The sequence below is a fragment of the Balaenoptera acutorostrata genome, chromosome 12, assembly GCF_949987535.1.
Source record: "Balaenoptera acutorostrata chromosome 12, mBalAcu1.1, whole genome shotgun sequence".
NCBI lineage: Eukaryota > Metazoa > Chordata > Mammalia > Artiodactyla > Balaenopteridae > Balaenoptera > Balaenoptera acutorostrata.
Window position 1 is genome coordinate 58486859 of NC_080075.1, and position 22840 is coordinate 58509698.

The following is a 22840-nucleotide window of genomic DNA, read 5'->3' on the forward strand; positions in this document are numbered from 1 at the left end:
AAGTCAGGAATATGGAGCCTTCTGGCAGGAGGAGGAAGAAACAGGGACAGGATGAAAAATGAGGAGAATTTGCTCACAATACAACAGATTTTGATTGAGAAGAGCTGTTTTTCATGAGAGCTTTTAAGAAAAACCATTCCCCGAGCCCTGGAGGCAAGTCTGAATCAGGCAAGGGGATAGAAAGGAAGTGGAAAGGAGGTTCTAGAGGAGATTCCTGAGAAAGCCTATAGAAGGAAGCTCTGTTCCTCATCTTGATTGTAAGATGTGTGACCTTAGACAAGGCGGTTCAGGACTGTATGCTGGTCCCCAGAGCTGGACACCACTCCCTGACGGCCCGCCCACATCCCTGGGGGTCCCCAGTTCTGCATGCATTTCCCAGCTCAGTGCCACTGGGCACTCTGACAGATAGAGGGACCGGAAGAGCTGGGATTGGGGGCTTCTGTTTTTAGAGAGCAGACAAAATGGCTTTTAAAGGGAAGGAAACAGGACACCAGCAAGCTTTGTGGCTGAGTTCTCTTCCAAGAGCGCTGCTCTGTAATGTAATTGTATTCAGACATTTTTTTTGCATGACATCAGGGAATAGCCTCCCTAAAAAGCCTTCATGAAAAAGCACAACTATAAAACAGACTCAGGCAATGAAATGGAAACCAGACGAGTGGGTCTGTGTAATTCGGGTAAAAAGATTTCTCCTTACAGCTTCGTGATCTGATCTCTGCTCTGTGCATAAAACTCTATTTCACGGGCTCCACTTACATATGAGTCTTACCTGGCAGGTGCTTCTAGGTGTAAGATGTCTTGCTTTATTACCGAACGTGATGAGGTGTAGGAAAACAAGGCTTCCCTCCTCAGTGGCCATTCAGACCACCCTCCTAGGCTTGCAACCTTTCTAGTCCCCTGAGCCTTAAACCTCTGTCCCTGTGTGAGGCAACACCTGCAGCAGGAGAGAGGGCTGGCCCCTCTTCCCTCTTTGCACTTTTTACCCCTATATACACCTTCCTCTTTCCACCCGTCACACACCTGCTCAGGGCTGGTCTTTGGGAACTATGTCCTGGGGAGCAGTACTCATTGAAGAGCCCCTTTCTTACCCACCCCTTTTATTTAAAGCCACAAGGGTACAGAATTGAATTACCCGGCATCCTCTGTTCTCGGCACACCCTCTGGCTCCATCCCCAAAGAGGTCTTTTCTTTTTTGTATTTTTTTTTTTATTATTAAAGTGAAATTCACATAACCTACAATTAACCATTATAAAGTATACTCTTCAGTGGCATTGAGTAATTCATAATATTGTGCAACCATCACCACCCTCTAGTTTCAGAACATTGTCATCACCCCCCAAAAATCCCACATCCATTAAGCAGTCACTCCCTATCCTAACCTCTCCTTCCAGCTCCTTGCAACCACCAGTCTGCTTTCTGTATCCATCAATTTTCCTATGCTGGATATTTCATATAAATGGAATGATATAATGTATGACCTTTTCTGCCTGCCCTTTTTCACTAGGCATAATGTTTACCAGCTTCATCCATATTGTAGCATATATCAGTACTTCATTTATTTTATGCCCAAGTAATATTCTGTTGTATGGATATACCATATTTTGTTTATCTGTTCATCCAATGATGGACACTTGGATTGTTTCCACCTTTTGACTATTGTGAATAATGCTGCTGTGAACATTCATGTACAAGTTGTTGTCTGAGTACTTGTTTTCGGTTCTTTTGGATGTATCCCTAGGAGTGAAATTGCTGGATTATATGGGAATTCTGTGTTTAACTTTTTGAGGAACTGGAGGTCCTTTCTTGATGGATTCTCCTAGGTCTGCTCTGACAAGGAATAGCAGGTGTGTACTGCCCCATCCTCACCCTCTAAGACACATTGACCTCATTCTGCTAGATGTGGAAAGAAACTGAAGGAATAAGGCTGAGGAACCAGGAGTCTCTCTGGAAATGAAGAGGTCACCAAAGAGATGCTGAAAAGGTTGGACTAAGGCGAGGGAAGAACTTAGGGAGAGAGGGACTCAACAGCACAGAAGGAAGGAAGATGTGGATCTAAAGCCTGGTATGGCCCATCTACTAGTGATGGGGGTGTGATACAAGAGAGCCATGGACGTACTTAGTTCTGTAACTGTGGGGGCAGGGGGGCCAGGCAGAAAGAGCCTTTCATGCTAAGGAGTTAGGACACTTGGGCTTTGAGGAGCCACTGAAGACTTCTAAAGGAAGTGCTAGAAAGATCACCCAGACCGTAGGGTAGAGGATGACTTAGAGACAAGAAAGATAAGACTGGAAGCAAGGAGGCTGGTTGGAAGGTTGCCATGGTTCCAAAAGGAAGACTGGTGAGGGTGAACCTCAGAGGGGCAGTGGGGATGGGGAGATACAATTGTCAGGACAGGTAACTGTGGATACAGAGGTGAGGGCCAGGGATGAGCTGCCCCTGGGAAGAAAGGGCAGGAAGTAGCTGAGGAGAGAGTGCCAAAGCACTGCTCACACTGCCAGAGACTGGATTCAGATGAGAGGTGGGAGTCTATGAGTCTAGGGACAGGAAGGCTCTGGGAGCAGGCCTGAGTACTCCTTGAGCAAGGACGAAACTCAGAGGAGACTTGCTTCCTTTCTGTCCCTTCAAGCCAACCGAAATTTCAAAATGAGTTCATTGTGTTTTGACCTCACCATTTTGACTTGGAGAACATGGCAACTCCATGTAAGTACAAATTTTTAATCTGAATTATACCAACATTAATAAATTTTCATCAAGAAATTATTTTCCAATGTAACTCCATCAAGCCAGTTTAATTCCTTGATTGATTTTCTCTGTAGAGCAGTTAAAATTTTCTAATGTTCTCCCTTATTTTCTTAAGTATCAACTCTTTTATCTGTAAATTTGGCAGTGAAGGTTTGCTTTTTAAGTCAAAAATTTTAGTAAGAGTTTTACCATACCTGGTTTTAGACTTCGTCAAGTTTTTTTTTTTTTTTTAAGTTTTTTTTTGTTTCTGTTTGTATGTTCGTTTCCACCAAGTCACATTTTCCCCCCTAGTTATTATTATTATCATTTGCAGTTTTCAGTGTCACAAACAGAATGACTTCTTTGGTCGATTATTATGAATTTTATCTTGTGCTATTTAGCCATTGTCAGTTTAGTTTTATGTTGATTGTTTTTACCAGTAACATTCATGGCAAGATCAAAACATCCTCAAGGTCAAAAACAACCGGCTTCTCCCCAGAGTTCCTCCTCCTCCTAATCCCTCCTCCCACCCTCCCCACCGAAGGGCTGATACTGAAAGCAAAGGAGCTGTTGTGGGCAGTGAACTCCAGGGCCTCAAAACCCTTAAGACCCAGATGCTCTTCCTAGCAGCTCATTTACATCCATCCTGCCACAGTTTGATCTTTTCTCCTTTTTAGTTGCTAAAAACCCAGAGCCTCACTGCTCTGTATTCTCTGAATGGTCATGGCTTCCTTGGCTTGTTCTTTAAAAAAGAGATTTTCTGTGGCCTCTCCCTTCCTTTCGCGTCCCTCCCTTCAGGCTTCTCCAGCCTCAGCCTCACCTCCCCCAGCCCCGGGTCATGGCAGCAGGTGGTTCCGATGCCTTTGGGAGGCCAACCGCAGTCGCAGGGAGGCTGCTGGGGAATGTTGGCCACAGATAGGGAAGGCCTTGGCTAACCTGGGAGTGAGCTCAATCTCAAGGTACAAACTCCCCAGAAACTTTGAAATCACGGGCACTTACATTTTGAGCACTGTTTATATAACTTAAAATCACTTTGTGAGGGGCTTCACTCGTGGCGCAGTGGTTAAGAATCCACCTGCCAATGCAGGAGACACAGGTTCGAGCCCTGGTCTGGGAAGATCCCACGTGCCGCGGAGCAGCTAAGCCCGTGCGCCACAACTACTGAGCCTGTGCTCTAGAGCCTTCAAGCCACAGCTACTGAGCCCGCATGCCACAACTACTGAAGCCCATGCACCTAGAGCCCATGCTCTGCAACAAGAGAAGCCACTGCAATGAGAAGCCTGAGCACCGCAACAAAGAGCAGCCCCCGCTCGCCGCAACTAGAGAAAAGCCCGCGCACAGCAACGAAGACCCAATGCTGCCAAAAATAAAAATAAATTAATAAATAAATAAATTTTTTTAGAAATCGCTTTGTGAGTTTAGGAGTTGTGTATACCTTGATTCGCTCATTATATTACCATGGACTGTCTTGGTTCAGTTTAGAGCTGTAAAAGCCTGGGAATGAGGAGAGGATACCTATAAGGGAGCTTTCTGGATTCTGGATAAAGGCTGGGAGGTGACAGTGGGAAGGTTCTCAGGAGAGAAAAATTGCCGTCCTGGATGTTTCTGATTTTAAATTTCTAGTCTTCAGATACACTTCCGGACCATCGTCATCCACTACCTTCCATATCCCACCAGTGTGTTTGGGGGAGCTGGGCAGCCCCCCATCTGGAGCTTTGTGCTGTGTCTGGGCCTGGACTGGACACATCTTCAGGGGAGCTCTGGCTCCTGGCACAGCGCCTTGTGCTCACAGCAGCTGTGCTGAAATGAATCAGTCATTTGGTTTCTTCCCCTCTCCCACCTCGAGCCCTGAATAAGCTGAAAGGGTTGAGGATGGGAGTGGGGAACCAGGGAGGAGTATGAGGGGGTGCGCTGAGGGCCAGAGAAACCTCAGGAAGAATTCAGAAGGAGCTGGTCAGTCCTAAGAGCTCAGGCTGAGAAGAAATTCCCTGTAAGAGAAAGAAATTCCAATAGTGAAATCAACTAAAGAAATCTAGAGTGACTTCAAGGAAAGGGAAAAGAGAAATTGCAAGATCCAAGCTGGTGAATAAGGAATGTGGAATGTGCCTGCAGAGCTACTGAACTCTGCCCAGGCAGAGGAAGAAGAGGCTGATGGAAGAAGCAGTCTCAGATTGCCCAGCTTCCCCCCACCCCCAAGAGGGCTTCCCAATCTATAGGCATCCTCATTGTACCCCACCTCCATCAAAGGCTCTCCTGCCTGCCCTCACTGGCTCACTGGGCAGGGGCAGGGAGAGAGGGGTCAGACTGCCCCTTCCAGGAGGAGCACCTTGGGGTGAGTGACCATGTAGAGAGGAATAAAGCACACAAGGCGCTCAATTTCCACAAAGAGGTGGAGGTGATTGCCCGCTTTGGGAGGCTCAACAGAGTGAAATCACCAAGGAGCAGGCCAAGTGCAAGGGAAGTGCTGGAGAGGGCCCAGCTCATCTGGGGACCAGAGGCTGCCTTAGCACCCCATGCAGGAAGGGAGGGCTGGCATGATTTATCCTCACTGAACAGAGGAATGCCAAGTGTGGGCCCAATGCTATCATCCAGAGCATCTCTGGTCTGGACCCAGCTCATCCCTCACCCTGTGGCCCCTTCACACACCAGGGCCCCAGGGGCACGCCTTGGTTATCCTGCTCTGGAACGGCCACGGACAAAGCCCATGTGTGCCTTACTCTTCCCCGCTGACCTTGGGAGGTCACCACAAGAAATGGGACAGACTGTTGCACACAAAACTGCAGTCCCTTGGAAAGGTGGAGAGCTGGTGGGTGCCGCTCCCTCCTCCTCAGATTGCAAGCCTCTAGGAGAACCAGGTCTTTTCCACAGTGTTGTTGCCTGAGGGTGATATTTGCTTGAATTCATTTCTTAGTCTTTGGTGTGGTTAGAAGTGAACAAATGCAAGTATTTTTATAAGCTTTGAGCCAAGTGAACTATTAACCAGCTGTAATTTAATTTATCAAACCCTTTTTGGTGAAGTATGGCCCTACTGAATAAGAAGTGCACACTTTTTACTCTTAGGAAATGCTTACTTGTTTTCATTCATTAGGCTGTATCCATTTTTAAAACCGGGAGGGAGGGGAAATATACGTATATATATTTAACCCAGTGATTTGAGGTGTGCCCACATTTTTTAAATTATAGTTTTTTTAACCTTAAAAATAAAGTTTTTAAAAAAAAATATATCTTTTCTTTAAAATGAAAACAAAGGATTTGCTGCAGTATCTCTGGTTTCATGATAGGTCACCAGGAAAAAGGTTTGCATCAGGCACATGACTATACCTGTGGGGAGCTCAGTCTTTGGGAGCTGGGTCTACAGGAACTTTTGGGAACCCAGATCATTTGTTCCATATGAAAATAGCTAGAAAATTAAGAAAAAGCAAATTACTAATGTTTGAAAGATTTTTTTTTCCCCAAGTATTTTTAGAATTTCAAATCATGGTGTTTTTATCCTTTCCCTCCAGAACTGGAAAATTTTTCCACTTCCGGACAGAAAGGGCTCTGTAGCAGGCTGTTCATCTCACGTGGCTGCTTTCCACCTGTTGTCACCTCTCTGCCCAGAGAGCTGGTGGGGTAAGGCTAGGGATTGCCTTCCAGAAAAAGGGGGTGAGGAGGTGAGCTCCTCCTCCTCTGCCCCAGATAGAGACCCAGGCCTCTGGTTCCTGATGAACACTGAAGAGCTCCATCCCTCCCTCCATGTGTTTACTTCAAGAGACTTCACTGAAGGGACTCTTTGCAGTTGTGCAAGGTTGTGGGTAGGGTTAAAGCAGGGTTTCTCAGCCTCTGCACTGTCAACATTTTGGAGAAGGGACTGTCCTGAGCATTGTAGCAGCAATGCTACATCCCCGGCCCCTACCCAGCAATGCCAGTATCACCACCTCCTCTGAATTGTGACAACCAAAAATGTCTCCGGACATTGGCAAATGTCCCCTGGGGGGTAACATGTCGAGGTTGAGAACTGCCAGGTGAAGGGAGGCACTTAGAGACCAGCAGTGGTAGGAAACTACCACTGCCCCTACACCCTGCAGCTGAGAGCAGGGGGACTGAGGTTACAGAACCCAGTGGGAGCTGAGTCAGGGGTTACAGCCACCGCCAGAACCTTGGCAACTTGCAGGGAAGGATACAGGAAAGAAACACCCAACTTCTCTCTCTTCCTGCCTTCCAAAATCTCAGTGTTCCCTCCCTATTAGAAGAATCTAGGTAGAAGCCAGGTGGCAAGGAAACGGGTTGATCCATGGAGATCAAATTCCTGGGGCACTGAGCGGGATAGAGAAGGACTAAGAATGGGTCTGGGGGTGGGAGGTGGGGGGCGGCAAACAGGAAATAATCAGTTTATTCATCCATCCATCTGTTCATTCAACATTGATAGGTAGCTTAGCAGAATGGTCCAGAATACAGGCTCTGAAGTCAGACAAGCCTGTATCTGGGTTTGTGTCTGGCCCTACCACGTACAACCTGGGTGATCTTGAAAGAGTAAGTTCTCTAAACCTCAATAACCTTAAATGTAAAGTGGCAACAATAATCCTGTCTCCACGTGTGACCGGACTCTTGCGATCTTGAGGTTTTCCCATTGGGGAAACTCAACAAAGCCCTAAGTCAGTTGCTTTAGTACAAGACTCTAGTCAAGTGCCAAGTGAATGGTATCTGCTGTGTGCCCACTGCTATCTCATGGGTGATCCCAGGAAGAGGAGAGACATGGGGCTCAGCCACGGAATGCGTTTCCTCACCATCTGTGAACACATTGAATACAGGTACGAGCAGAGACAGGTCACGGTGGGCTGGAGAGACCCAGACCACAGGACTTGAGTTGGGTCCGGAGGGATGAGTAGGCCTGGCTAAGTCAAGATGAGGAAGAAGATCCATCACACAGAAGGAATGATGAGGAAATCAAAGCCGTGAGAGGTGGAGGGAGAGGGAAGGCCCAGCAAGCAGTGGAGGGAATGTGAGGAGAGAGCTTTGTTTGAGGGTCTCAGTGTTCTCATCTGTACAGGTAAGGGGCTGGCTGGAGGCCAGCTGCCCTCCTGGGTACCCTAGTGTAGGCGTCACAAGCCCGCATGCCTGCAGGGGTGAGGTGGGAGGCAGTAGGGCCAGATAGGGCACACAGATGCCTCCTACAGGGCGTGGCCACTGCTCTGCTCCAAGCAGCTGTTAAGTCTCAGTAAAACACAGGCATAGAGACATCAGGTTCTAATTTTCTGAATTTTCCAAAGATGCTAGGCATTTGGATTTTTATGAGAAATCTGATATTTAAAAAACCATGTGAGCTGTACCAAACTTGTGTGAGGACCCAGCAGTCCATTTGCACTGCTGCCTGGTGCTTCCGCTGGGTCCCGTGGGGCCTGGGAACCCCGGAGCTGTGTGTGTTTGGTTGCCTCTATGTGTACGGTCTTTTTGTTTTTTGTTAATAAATTTATTTATTTATTTATTTATTTATTTATTTATTTATTTTTGGCTGCGTTGGATCTTCGTTGCTGCGTGCGGGCTTTCTCTAGTTGTGGTGAGCGGGGGCTCACCTCATCTTTGTTGCGGTGCGTGGGATTCTCATTGCGGTGGGTGGGATTCTCACTGCGGTGGCTTCTCTTTGTTGTGGAGCACGGGCTCCAGGTGTGCGGGCTTCAGTAGTTGTGGCACGCGGGTTCAGTAGTTGTGGCTCACGGGCTCTAGAGCGCAGGCTCAGTAGTTGTGGCACACGGGGCTTAGTTGCTCCACAGAATGTGGGATCTTCCCGGACCAGAGCTCGAACCCGTGTCCCCTGCATTGGCAGGCAGATTCTTAACCACTGCACCACCAGGGAAGTCCTACGTGTACGGTCTTTTAAACAGTGGTTTTCAGGGCTTAAAAAACAAAAAGAAGAAACAGAAGTAGGAGGAGGAAGAAGGGTCCACCTGGGCCAGCTGAAGTCTGAGTTCCCGGCCAGACTTAGTACCATGGCCGAGAGGGAGTGAAGGGAGGGGCTGACTCATCCAGGGCACGACGCAGAGCCGTGAGTGCGTGGGCAGTGGTCTCAGTGCCTGCTGGGCTGCCCTTGGGAGCACCGACTGGCACATTCGCGTCTTCTTTGATGAAATTTTCAAAATATTCAGCTAAAGAACAGAGACTAATACCACGAATACCCATGTTCCCCGACCCAGACTTCCTGCTGGGTTCATCAGAGCTGCTGGAGGGGCCACCTCTCTCCGTTCCTTAGGACAGACCTTCCTCTGGGTCATCTGTCTCAGGTCGGGGTCATCTGGGAGCTCTGTTTCATGGTAAAGTCTGAGATGATGACCTTTGTTGGTTTAGGAAGTCCTCCCACTGACTGCAGTGCCTGGAGATCCCACCGCTGAGCCCTGGCTCCAAGGGCCCTGGAGAGCGGAGAGCCTCGGCTCTAGGGGTAGAGGGTCAGCAGGGGCAGGGGGCAGTGAGGTTCCTGGAGACCCTGCAAGAGTTGAATGGCAGTCAGCAGCTGAACCAAGCTTCGGTTCCACACTTGTTTCTCATGACTAGTTAAAATACAGGCTCTTGCCCTGCTGAGGAGGATGTGAAGAAATCTGTGGAGAAGACTGGAAATGATGAAGTTGTCTGGAAACAGCTTAGTGAAACCTTAAAATATTTTCACTCACAAAAAAGGAAGCACAGTTGTACTTACTCAACTCTGCCCCCCCAAGCCTGCTCTAGGCCGTCTGCCCCTCCATCTTCACCTCCAGCTCCCCCAAACCCCCCTTTTAAACAGGCAGGTCTAACCTCCCTGCCCTTCCTTTTTTTTTTTTTTTAATGAAGGGTTTTTAATTTATTAATTAATTTATTTATTTTTGGCTGTGTTGGGTCTCCGTTTCTGTGCGAGGGCTTTCTCTAGTTGTGGCAAGCGGGGGCCACTCTTCATCGCGGTGCGCGGGCCTCTCACTGTCGCGGCCTCTCTTGTTGCGGAGCACAGGCTCCAGACGCGCAGGCTCAGTAGTTGTGGCTCACGGGCCTAGTTGCTCCGCGGCATGTGGGATCCTCCCAGACCAGGGCTTGAACCCGTGTCCTCTGCATTAGCAGGCGGATTCTCAACCACTGCGCCACCAGGGAAGCCCCTCTGCTCCTCCTTTTCATCCCAGCTATGCTTGGCCTCTGCCTGCCCGAGTTTCCCCTCTGTGTAGCTCTCCCTCCTCCCACTCCCCACTTTTTTTTTTTCTCCTGTCCTTTCGTTACTGCTAGTAATGGTACAATTAGTCCCTGTCATGCACCATCTTGGACTATTTCCTAACACTTCATATGTGTCAGCTTGCCTCTGACTAAACTATCTGCTTTCTGAGAGAAGGGCCTGGAATTTTCCTCATGTTTCTCACAGTCCCCCCTCCCTCCCAACCCCCTATCTGGTGATCGATAAATAGTTGTGGGGAGATAAAAGCTTGAATTGATGGGGAAATGGGTGGGGGGAGCAGAGAGTTGGTTGGGTGGCAGGGTTGAGGGATTTTCCACAAGTGCCTGAAACAGGATTCTCCAGAGCTAGTGGCAGGGAGAATCCAACCCATCACCATTTGCTCAGCATTTCCTGGGCTGACTTGACCTCTCTTGGGAAGGACTGGGAAGGAGGCTTGACCAATGGCCTTGGTCTAGAAGGCATCTCCCCCATGATACTTTAGAATCAGACGGTAGGTTTCTAATCCATTGTCTGAATTGGTTTTTAAGGTTGGCAACATAGAAAAAATCTATGTCGACACTTTCATTTTAATCAGTACAGTTGAAAATGACCTCAAAGCCTATGACTTGCTTGTCTACCTGCCTAGAAATGATCCCTTCTCTTAGTCGGGGGACACAGCCTGGGACTTTGAGTGGATCCAGCATACGGCGTGAAGCCTGCACTTCAGCTCCCAGCCCCAAGGTGGACCTCTTCCTGGAGGTGGGAAAGAAGACGGCAGGGGAGCAAGTAGGAGTTTCTGATCCCCAGGCGTCCGCCTTGGCAAGAGAGCCCTGATGTGGCCGGAGCAGTAGCAAGAGGAAGTCTACGCGGCAGCAGCCCTGCAGCCTCTTGTCTGCTGCCCTCCCCTGCAATCCACGCGAGTTATTCATTCTCAAGGGTGGAAAGCACAGGATTAACCAGTTCTAAACGCTCATTTGTTGGGTTTCCAACTCGCCTCCAAGTGACTGTTAATCCAGTCTGCCTTGCACTGTCCCCCACAGACATGAGTGTGTGCCAGCACCCCTTTCCCGCTTGAAGCGCTCCCCGAGGGGGCTTGCCTTAGCTACGTAGCCAGCTGGGGAGAGTCTAGGAGATGATTTTTCCCCCGCACTGACGTCTCCCCTCCCCTGACTCCTGCAGCTCTTGGGATCTAGACCACTCCATGGAGCACCTGATTCCTTACTGTTGCCTGAGTGTTAGCCTGACCTTCCAGTCTAGACCACCAGCTTCCTGAGGACAGCACATGTCAGCCACTTGCTTTGCTTTCCCACAGTACTTAGCACAGCACCGGCCCCAGAGCAGACCATCAGCACCTGTTTCCTGACTATATGGTGAAGGGCCAGGCAGAGTCCCAGCTCCTCCCGGAAGTCTTCTCGAGCCTTCTCTCCGCCTTCTGACCCAACCATTCACCTCTGCAGAGTCCTCCAGCACCTGAGGCCTGGGCCCCACAAGCAAGCTTGAGGGCTTTAGACATTTGGCTCCTCAAGTAGACTAGCCCTTTCCAGGCAGACCCTGTGGCCAGGCTTCCTCCCAGCAACTGGAACTAACTTGGGCACATAGCAGAGTTTTTTTTTTAACGTAATAGTTTTACTGAGATATACCATACACATACCATACAAGTCACCCATTTAAAGAGTATGATTCAGTGTTTTTTATCATACTCGTAGACTTATGCAACCGTCAGCACAAACAGTTTTAGAATATTTTCATCACTCCAAAAAGAAATCCCACAACCTACCCTTGGTTCCTCCGTATTAGTTTCCTGTGGCTGCTGTAACAAATGACCACAAACTTGGTGGTTTAAAACAATACCAATTTATCGTCTCACAGGTCTAGAGGCCAGAAGTCTGAAATTAAGGTGTCAGCAGGGCCACACTCCCTCTGCAGGCTCTAGGGAAGAATCTGGCCCTTGCCTCTTCCAGCTTCTGGAGGCTGTCACCATTTCCTTGCTTGCATCACTCCAGCCTCTGCCTCTGTCTTCACATCACCTTCTCCTCTGTGTGTCTTCCTATGTGCATCTAGTGTCAAACCTCCCCCTGCCCCTCTCTTATTAGGACAACTGTGATGGCATCTAGGGGCCACCCAGATCATCCAAGATTATCTCCTCATCTCAGTATCGGGCTCAACTTAGTCACATCTGCAAAGACCCTTTTTCCAAGTAAAGTAACATTCACAGTGTCCGGGGACTTGACATAGATATCTTTTGGGAGGCCATTTTTCAGCCTTCCACACTCTCCATGCCCCCCAGCCCAGATGTAATGCATATAGCATAAAATACATCAAATTAAAGTGTGCAAATGTACAAATTTCAGTATATTCATAAGGTTGTACAACCATCACCGCTATCCAATTCGAGAACATTTTCATCAACTCAAAAAGAAACACTGTATCTATCAGCAGTCATTCCTCATTCTCCAACCCCTGGCAACCACTACTCTACTTTTTGTCTCTATGATTTGCCTGTTCTGGACATTTTGTATGAGTGGAATCGTACAATATGTGGTCTTCTGTGTCTGGCTTCTTTCACTTAGCATGTTTTCAAGGTTCATCTGTGTTGTAGCATGTATCAGTACTTCATTCGTTTTTATAGCTGAATAATATTCCATTGCATGGATGTACCACATTTCATTTATGCATTCATTGGTTCATGAACGTTTTGGTTGTTTCCACTTACTGGCTTTTATGAATAATGCTCTTATGAACATTCATGTACACATTTCTGTGTGGACATATGTTTTTTTTACTTCTCTTAGTTATATGCCTAAGAGCAGGAGAGACTTTGAGACTGTTTTCCAAAGTGGCTGCACCATTTTACATTCCTACCAGCAATATATGAGAGTTTTAATTTCTTTACATCTTCACCAAAACTTAGTATCTATCTTTTTTATTAAAGTTATACCAGTAGGTATGAAGTGGTTTCTCATTGTGGTTTTGATTTGTCTTTCCCTGATGGTTAATGATGCTAAGTATCTTTTCATGTGCTTATTGGTCGTTTGTATATCTTTTCTGGAGAAATGTCTATTCAGACCCTTTGCACAGGTTTTAACTGGGTTATTTGTCTTTTTATTATTGGGTTTTAAGAGTTTTTTATGTATTTTAGATACAAATCCCTTGTATGTTCTCCAATTCTGTGAGTTTTTTTGCATTCTTTTTTTTTTTTTAATTTTTATTTATTTTTGGCTGCGTTGGGTCTTCGTTGCTGGGCATGGGCTTTCTCTCGTTGTGGTGAGCGGGGCCTACTCTTTGTTGCGGGGCGTGGGCTCCTCATTGCAGAGGCTTCTCGTTGCGGAGCATGGGCTCTAGGGTGCACAGGCTTCAGCAGTTGTGGCACACGGGTTCTAGAGCACAGGCTCAGTAGCTGTGGTGCACGGGCTTAGTTGCTCCACGGCATGTGGGATCTTCCCGGACCAGGGATCGAACCCGTGTACCCTGCATTGGCAGGCGGATTCTTAACCACTGTGCCACCAGGGAAGTCCCCTTGCATTCTTAATGATGTCCTTTGAAGTACAAAAATTTTCAATTTTGATGAAGTCTAACTTTTTTTGCTTGTGCTTTTGATGTCACATTTAAGAAACCATTGCCTACTTCTGTATTTTTCTATGGGTTTTATAGTTTTACCTGTTAAACTTCAGTCTTTGATACATTTTGAGTTTATTTTTATATATGTTGTGAGGTAGGGGTCCAGTTTCATTCTTTTGCATGTGAATATCCAGTTGTCTTTGCTCCACTGGTTGAAAAGACTGTTCTTTCCCCCCAGCCAGTTGTTTTAACACCCTTGTCAAAAATCAATTGACGTAATTGTGAGAGTTTATTTCTGGACACTCAGTTCTATTCCATTGATCTATATTATGTCTATCCTTATGCCAGTTTTGAAATTGGGAAGTATGAGTCCTCCAGTTTTGTTGTATTTTTCCAGGTTGTTTTGGCTGTTCTGGACATACAACAGATTCTTCCGACAGACTTGTTGCTTGGTCACTTGCTTTCTTGCTTCCTCAATGGACCTGCAGGCCTGTGAGAGCTTGGCTGGCCTGTATGGTTAGGTGAAAAATTCCTCCCCCTACTCTTCAGCCTCCCCTTCAGAAGGCATTTGGCCAGTAGAGATCTGGGCTGTTCTGGCTGAGCTATCTTCATCCAGGGCAAGGCAGAAAAAGAGGGAACTTGGTGAGGTGCATCTGGCCCCTCAAGCAGGTCTAAATCCAACTAATCCTGCCCTCACCCCCAACCCAGTGTCCCTTCCCCATCTCTCCTCACCTTGCAGGGTCCGTGTTTGGATGGTTATAATTCTAGTAGATTTCACTTCCAGCCAACACACCAGCTCTCCTCTTGTGCTTCTGTCATTCCTGTCACTCTCCTGCCACTTCCTAAGCATGATGCACAGCAAAATGGTGCAGGATGGAGGATGTCTGTCGTGTCAGGTGGGGCAGGTGCATCAGTCTGGCCTTCCTGGTGGCATCTCTGGTCACCTCCAAGTGTTCTTCATGGACCCAGCAGGAATGTTGCCTGAGCTGCAGGCACTGGTTTTGCTGGTGGATGAAACTCTTCTCTTCCCTATGGGGCTTTCAGTCCTTGCCTTAAGGAGACAAAAAGAAGGGTTGCGGGGAAAACGGGTGAATCAGAGGGCAGGTTTTTCTGGAAGATTTCAAGATAAGCTGACCTGCTGCTGGTGCCACAATACGGAGGACTTACAGCTTTGGCCCTTTTTTTCAAAATATGGCCCCCAGCTGGGAGCTCTTTTTCATGAATAAAAGTGATAAAACTGAGTCTGACTTATTCATCTCCATGGGTTACTGGGAGTGTTTCTCCATGGCTTCCCTGCAGGGGGTGGGGGGTGGTTGGCCTATGACTGAGGGAGACAGCTCAGTGCCATCACTGCTAACTGTGCAAACTTGGACCTGTTACCCAACCTCTGTGAGCACAACTTCCTTGTTTGTTAAATAAGGATACCTCCCTCCTGGTGGTGGGAGCAATAAGAGTTCAAACAGAAGGAAAGTGTTTGTTATTATCAGCTTCTTTCTGGCTTTCTTTGTGGCAGTCCCTGTGTTAGTATTCAAACCAAATCAAGTGGGGTAAAGGAAGAGATTTCATGATCTCTAGAGCCATAAACTGGAATGTTTTGAGCATCTGCTATGTGTTTAATTGTATGCTGATCTTCATGTGTATTTTCAGTTCTTTGAGGTTTGAAAGATGCCGATTAATGGTATCTCTTCCCCATACAGACTCTAAACCAGTTGAGAACTACACAGGGGAGTCAGTAGAGATAAAAATAGAGATTGTATTATAGGTGAAGGCTGGACCAACACATGGCTCACACCGACAGCTAAAATGTACCTTCATGCCTCCCCCCAACTTTTTCTGTTTCCCAGTTTGAAGCCTGATTCCAGGCTGCAGAGCCTAAGGGGCAGGTGTCCTGAGGGATTGACTTGGGGCTCTGAGGATAGTAACATTGATCCTTTGGCTGCTTCCGTGAGTCATGGGCTCTATGTAGTGCTGGCCCTGCTGGAGGTTCACCAACTCTGTTTATTTCACCAGGAAGACCTACATCTCTGGAATGTTGGTGCTAATCCTCCAAATCTGTGCTCTGCATGCACCATGAAACTTGTTGTCAATTCCGGTTTCTTTATAGCCACTTAAAGCTCTCTGACTGTACGCAAGTGAGTTAACGTATCTGTGCCTGGATTCCTCACCTGTGAAGTAGGGATGGTAATACCCAACCCAAAGGATGCTGAAGGACTGGAGAGAAAGGACTTGCTTAGGGACCAGCACCTAATAGGTCCACTAAGCCTGGTTCAACGCCCTGGAGAACTCAGCTTTCCATTCCAGACTCTGAGGCTTCTCCCTGTGTGCTGAGCAAGTCTCTTTGGGGGCCAAATGGTCACAGACAGGTCTGTGGGCTGGAGTGGAGATGTGGATTTGAGAAAGATGAGGTCTCAGTAGAAGTGTGTCATTGAAAGATAAGCATTGGTGTATGGATGCATCCACAGAGATTTATTGTCTGTGCGGTGGGATTTCAGTCCTACGTTTCAGGCCTCCTCCAGGTTGCGGGTGGGAGAGTTGTTAGCAGAAATGTCAACGCCCTGAGCCTCCCTTCAAACCCATATTTAGGACTGTCTAAGGCAAAATGGTGAAGTAAGCAGTGGTTTCCCCAAGGCACCCACTTCCTCTTTTCTGCACCCCATTCGACTCTTTTAGCACCCTTCCTCCATCCAGCTAAGAAAATGAGTCTCTGGAAAACGATTTCATGCTAACACAGAGGGCAGCAGAATATGAGCTAATTCCAGCCCCCCACCTGTCATTGTACGGCCTGTGAACTACAAACGGTTTTTACATTTTTAAATGGTTGGAAAAAATCAAAAGAAGAATATTATTTTGTGAAATAAAAATTACATGAAAGTCAAATTTTATTGTAACATAAATAAAGTTTTATTGGAACCTAGCCACAACCATTTGTTTACATATTGTCTATGGCTGCTTTCAGTCAGAGACCGTAAGACTCCCAAAGTCTAAAATATTTACCTTCTGGCCCTTTAAGAAAAAGTTTGCTGATGCCCTGCTCTTAAGATGTTAGAGAGTTAATGTGTTATGTGCTCAATGGGATTTGGTTCAGAGGAAGGGACAAAGCAGTGGAGTTCAGGCATTGTCAGCAGGCCTGCAGAGGAGACGCTGGGTGGGAAGATTTCGTGATATCCTTCCAGTTAGAAGGGCTGAGGGGAGATAGATGTCTAGTCTTGTAGGTGGGGCTGCTTCTGTCCACACTGGGATAGGGGGTATGGAAATGGTGGGATTCAGGCCTATGACTCATTCTAGCTGCACAGACAGCAGGATTCAGGAGTGGATTAATAACTCTTAGTGAGTGTATCCCAGTATCCCACCAGCTTCCCCTCTGCCAGGCTAGTGGCAGTGATTTTCCTTTTTTTTTTTTGGGCTGCGTTGGGTCTTCGTTGCTGCGCGCGGGCTTTCTCTAGTTGCGGTGAGCAGTGGCTACTCTTCGTTGCGGTGCGCGGGCTTCTCGTTGCGGTGGCTTCTCTTGTTGCGGAGCATGGGCTCTAGGTGGGCGGGCTTCAGTAGCTGCAGCACGCGGGCTCGGTAGTTGTGGCTCGCGGGCTCTAGAGTGCACAGGCTTCAGTAGTTGCAGCGCGTGGGCACAGTAGTTACGGCGTGTGGGCTCTAGGGCGTGCAGGCTTCAGTAGTTGTGGCGCACGGGCTCAGTAGTTGTGGCTCGCAGGCTCTAGAGCACAGGCTCAGCAGTTGTGGTGCACGGGCTTAGTTGCTCCGTGGCATGTGGGACCTTCCCGGACCAGGGATCAAGCCCGTGTCCCCTGCATTGGTAAGGCAGATTCATTCATTCATTCATTCATTCATTCATTTATGGCTGTGGTGGCTTCTCTTTGTTGCTCAGCACAGGCTCTAGGCGCGTGGGCTTCAGTAGTTGTAACACGTGGGCTCAGCAGTTGTGGCTCGCGGGCTCTAGAGCGCAGGCTCAGTAGTTGTCGCGCACAGGCTTAGTTGCTCCGTGGCATGTGGGATCTTCCTGGACCAGGGCTCAAACCCGTGCCCGCTGCATTGGCAGGCGGATTCTTAACCACTGTGCAACCAGGGAAGTCCCTGGCAGTGGTTTTACCTGAAGCCTTTAATGTTCCTGGAGTCCTGCACAACCTCCCCAGTTGGCCCTGAGCAGCACATTCATGGCTCACCTCTCTCATTTCCACAGAATTTGCCTTCTGCCGGGTGGACGCCTCCATCGCACTGGATCTGGCCCTGGCTGTGCTGTGTGACCTGCTCCAGCAGTGGGACCAGCTGGCCCCTGGACTCCCAGTCCTGCTAGGATGGCTGTTGGGGGAGGGTGATGACCTCATGGCCTGTGTGGAGAGCGTGCATCAGGTAATCCTGGGGTGTCAGGGCAGTGGAGGTGGGTGGGAGTGATCCTACACCCACCGGATGCAGCACTTACAGGCTTACATGGGCTTGATGTGCCTGCTGAAAGTGTGCTTCTGGGTGCTCAGGTTACAGAGCAGTAAGCAATTAGGGAGTCTCCAAATGGCCCCAGCAGCCCGAGGGTGCTGCTGGGGCAGCTCTCGTGCTGGCTGTGGAGTTCCAACAGTAAGCCTTCCGATCAGTGTGGGGAGGGGTCTTTGAAAGAGGCCCCTTGGAAGTTGAGAGTTTAATTATGGAGAATGCTTATTCGTCAACACTGGAGTGACCAGGGGCTCCCCATGGTTAGGTCTGAAGGTGAAACACTTCCAGAGAATCAGGGTCCTTCCAGGGTCTCTGCCGCTTGAAGAAAACTATGAGCCCCTCCAGGTGGGGGTCAGTCAACAGATAGGGAAACTGAGGACCCAGATAAGCAGTAAAAGCATCTTGAGAACTGAAATTCCTCTCTGCCAGTGTCTGACTCAGCTGGCCTTCTTGGCATCCCCAGCAGGCCAATAGTTCAAAAAGCAGCCTGTTTATGGGAAATTAGGAGACAAGATAAAGTGTCTGTGATAAAATGACCTTGAAAATCCCCAGCATTATAGAAATTTGGTTTCATACTGAGAGACTAGTGTCTCATGTTTGTCAATTCTTCGCTCTTTGCTGCTCAGATCTCCCTTCCTCCCTCCTCTCTGATTTCTAGATGCACCTTCAGGTCTAGGGCCCCCTCCTGTGTTGAGGTCCCCTTTTCAGCACCAAGCCCCCAAAATATCTTGGCTGAGAACCACAAACACATCTTTATCAAAGGTCATGTTAAGTCTGGGGGAAAAAAATTTCTCTCCAGTGGAGAAGTACAACGAGTGAAAATAGAAGGTGACCTTCAAGGCTGCAAGTGCTGTGTGTACAGGGGTGTTGACAGGCGAGAGTGGGCCCTCTGTCAGGTGGGGAGGGGACACACTGCTTCTGCATCTGCCAGGACTCTGCTCTGGACTGGGGCCAGTCAGCATCCCCTGTAAGGTTGACTTTTGGCTTTTTAATCGGACTTAGGTGGAAGAAGACTACCTGTTTGAAAAAACAGAAGTCAACTTTTGGGCTGAGACCCTGATCTTCATGAAATACCTCTACAAGCACCTCTTCCGCCTCCTCTCCAAGTCCAGCTGGTGTCCCCTCAGCCCCGAGAGGCTCTGTCATCTTCAGAGGACAGCGTCAGAGCAATGCCACCTCCTTTCCCAACTCTTCAGAGAGCTGCCACCAACTGCTGAGTTTTTGAAGACGGCGGAGTTCACGAGACTGCGCGTTCGGGAGGAAAGGGCTTTGGCTTGCCTGAGGCTACTGGCGTTTCTGGAAGGAAAGGAAGGGGAAGACACCCAGTTCTCAGGGCTTTGGACTCCCCTGCAGCAGTGAATCAGTTAACTCTTCCAAGAACAGAAACGGCTTGTTGAAGAAAGAAGACTTGTGGGGTTGGGGGTAGGGTGGATTGTTCCCCCAGTCAATCCGCAGGAAAATGTTGAACAGAAACTTAAGCATCTTCTCCCCTTCACAACTCCCCCACTTCTGTGAGTCTAGTCTTCTGTCCTACAGAGGACTTTTTCTTCAGTTCAGTCATTCAAGGCAGCCTCGTTTATTGCAGCTACTGTAGGAAGTGAGGCTACCACATTGAATATTGACTCTGTTCCCAGGTGCAGGCCACCTGCAGGCCTGAATTAGCCTTTTTCATCCCCCAGGACCTCCAGTGTCCAACCAGAGCCGGCCTACATTTTTCTCTGAATTGACTACACAGAGTTGGGTTTTAACACATGATTTTCCCCCCCTTTTCTGGCTAGTTGTAGGAGCTGGATTAGTTGGCAAACAGCCCACTTGGTCAGAATTCCAAATTTTATTCGATTTTAGCAAAGGCAGGAATATGTTCCAAATGTTGGCTCCTGGGAGAATCAAGGATCGACTTCATACAAATAATTGTTTTTACTGTCTGCATGTTTAAGCCTTCAGTGACCTACACATGCCATCCTAATTATTAAAAGAGCCATTAAGAGCTCCTACCCACCTCTCCCCACCATAAAAAGTATTTGTGCTATTGTTAGGAAAACAGATTCACCACCCAGTGAAATCATAGACTCTTGGCTGTTAGAAGGAACCTGGGGCAAGGAGAGTCAGAATAAATGACTTATTTGATGCCTACACTGTTTACTGTCATTTTCTTGGTGGCAGTAACAAGAAGATTCTTATTTAAGATGCCAGAAAACTTTTATCCATTTCAGTGATTTAACCTGGAAACCTTAAGGGTTTTCTGCTTTTCTAAGTCCAGCCCTCCCCTCTTCCTCAGACACCCAGCAGGTGTCGCTCTTGCATACGTTTTGCTGCTAGTTTTGTTTTTCACTGGCTTACCAGTTTTAATTTATAATTTCAGAGTAAGTGTTACCCAAAGACAGTTATCTTGAAATTCATAGCTTGGATGGGTCATAGCCTCATCCACGTTCATTTTTCATCCTAGTTATCTGAAAAAACCATTTCAGTAATCCTATGTACACTTGGCCCAGCTTTTTAGGGTCTGTAAATACTTCTCGGGTGAGCAATCCGAATTATTTTATTGATGTTTGAGGGTCTGGAGGGGCAGTTTAGAGGGGAGAGGGTTTGATATGATCATTTCCTACTACAGAAAGACTTATATTTCAAATGTAATTTGTTTCTCTTTGAAAGAAAACCACCTAACACTAAAAAATAGAGCCTACTAGAAGAATAGAGAAAGGTCTGTGTAGGAAGAAGCAAGGAAAGAAGTTAACTTAGTGTCCAAAGTTTTGCCCTGAAGAGACAGGAAATTCCCTGGTGGTTTTGCACTACTCAGCTCAAAATGTGTTTTCTGTGATCCTGAATTAATAACCTGGTTAGGCATCTGTGTAGCCCACACTTGATGGAAAGTTGCCAACTGAACATTTCTTTTTGTTCTGAGAAGACGTGGCTGGTGAGAAGTCAGGGAATTGTTGGTACAATGTGGTGATAACCATGGTAGAATAATTATGAAACCGGCTCCAGCAAAGCCCAGCTCACTGGAAAAGGCCAGCATTCCTTTTTTCTCCATTTAAAATGAAATAAAAGCAGTTACATAATAATAAAAATATTTTCTACCAGCAGGTACTCTGTACCAAAGCATGTACCATAGCATGTTTACATGTTAGCTCCAAAGTCCTTCTACCAAGCCTGCAAAGTGGGTGTTCTCATAGCTGTTGAGAATTACCCCAGATTTTGATTTTGGCTGGTTGTAGCCAGCCTGAGAGCACAGGAGAGACAGATGTTTCCACTGGTTTTTGTATCTGAAATCTTGTCACTGACCTCCAATAGCAGTGGTGAGGGAAATTGCTGTTTCACACTTTCCTGATGCATTCCCACGGGAAACTCAGAATACCCCACTGTCGGGGCCATCCTCAGACTCTTGTGCTGTGGTTCATTTCAACAAAGAAAACAGCATCAGGGTTCTTGGGTATTCTAGGCTGTGTCAGCCATGGTTGCCCAGCCTTGTCTACGGGCCAGTGTAGGCCGGGTGGCAAGAGTGAAGCAGTCACTTCTTCTGAGGTCACTGCCCTTGGCTCCAAGCTCGAGGGTCCAAGATTTGGTGACCCCTCAGCACTGCATTCACGGTTCTGTAGACCTCCACCCATCTGGCCATACTCCAGAGGCCTGGCTTTCTCCATTTTTATGCTTTGTCAATTTGTTTTAATAAATAAGATGGAGTATACTTATCTTTTAAAAACCTTAACAGATAACTCATTTGCACCTTGACAAAGGTGAGAGATGAGTAAAGCAGGAATTATCTTAGTTTTACAAAGAAACCCAGGTGCCAAAGTGATTTTGTGATTTGCCTAAAATCACATGGCTTATAAGGGACAGGGCCTGAACTCCAGCCCTGTGTTTCTGATCCTGAAGTCCTTGCAGCCCTATGCTGACTCCAGCTCCCTGGGTGGGTGAGGAGTCCAGCAATGGGCTCTGCGTGCAAGCTGAACTCTAAAGAGTAGGTCTCCTGAGTGACAGGCCTGGCTCATTCCCTCCCAGGGTAACTGAGAGAGGGAATGAGCGCCGCCGAATGGAAGTAAGCACAAGGAAACAGCCAGAAACAAGATCAACTGGGCAAGGAAGGGGGCGTGGGTCTCGGGAGCTTCTTTCCCTGGCGGGTACTGGACCTTCCAACTTAGGCCCAATTACAGCCTAGGCTGCCAGGTGTGCGAAATCATGGGCCCCGCTCCAGCTTTTTTGGCAGCATATCCGTAGACGCAGAGTGAGAAGTGTCCTGGATCGGACTCCAGATCTGCCCCAGTGGGGCTGACAGTGGCTTTAGCTGCACTGGGCGCTAGGGGGGGGTGTCTGCCCCGTACCCGGAGGGCGCCCGTTGGCAAAGAGCATTTCCCAACGCGGGCTTCTGGGGTGTGGGGCTGGCGAGAGAAGGAAACCGGGGCGAGCCCACCAGGCGCATCCTCGGTGCCTAGCCCAGCCTGGCTGCGGGTCGGCCTAAGCCGGAGCCCTCAGCCCACAACGAGTTAAGGCGGGGCGCGGCGCCCTCAACGGCCCGGGAGTTAAGGGGCTAGGAGGGCGCGCCAGGCCAAGGCTGCGGCGGGCGGGAGCCTCGGCTGGCAGCTGTACCACAACCCCCAGGAGGGCTGGGGAAAGCCGGACAGACCAGCAGACGGACGAGGCGTTGGGAAGTGCCTCCATGCCTGCGCGGCTCTCCTGGCCTTTCCTTCCGTCCTCCCAGCCGGCTCCCCCGCCCGGGACGCCCCGCGCCACTCCGCGCCTTTGGCCCTGGCTCAAGGTCTTGTGATGTGATTAGCAAAGCCAGCGCCTTGTCCTCAGACACTCAGCCCTGCCCGGCAGGGCTCGGCGCTCAAGCCCTGTTTACTGCAGGCTGGGCGGGAAGAGGGGCGGAGGAACCGGCCCAGGCTCCTCCGGGCGAGACTGCCCTGGCAGCCGCCCGCGTGGCCGCTCGGGCCCCCACCCCCACCGCGTCTCCACGTGCAGTCGGGATGGAGCCACTACCGGTCAGACTC

General features: G+C 48.5%; 1 protein-coding gene across 2 annotated transcripts in view; it reads left to right on the forward strand.

The window, feature by feature from the left end:
* Nucleotides 1–21696, forward strand: part of THADA (THADA armadillo repeat containing) — a 314299-nt gene extending 292603 nt beyond the window's left edge. The window contains exons 37-38 of one of the 2 annotated variants that reach the window (XM_057557813.1): nt 17608–17777; nt 18855–21696. In XM_057557813.1, the coding sequence (XP_057413796.1) occupies nt 17608–17777; nt 18855–19211 (527 nt within the window). In that variant the 3' untranslated portion in view covers nt 19212–21696. The remainder of the gene's footprint in view (nt 1–17607; nt 17778–18854) is intronic. The other variant, XM_057557812.1, reaches the window with a different exon arrangement.
* The last annotated feature ends 1144 nt before the right edge of the window (nt 21697–22840 follow it).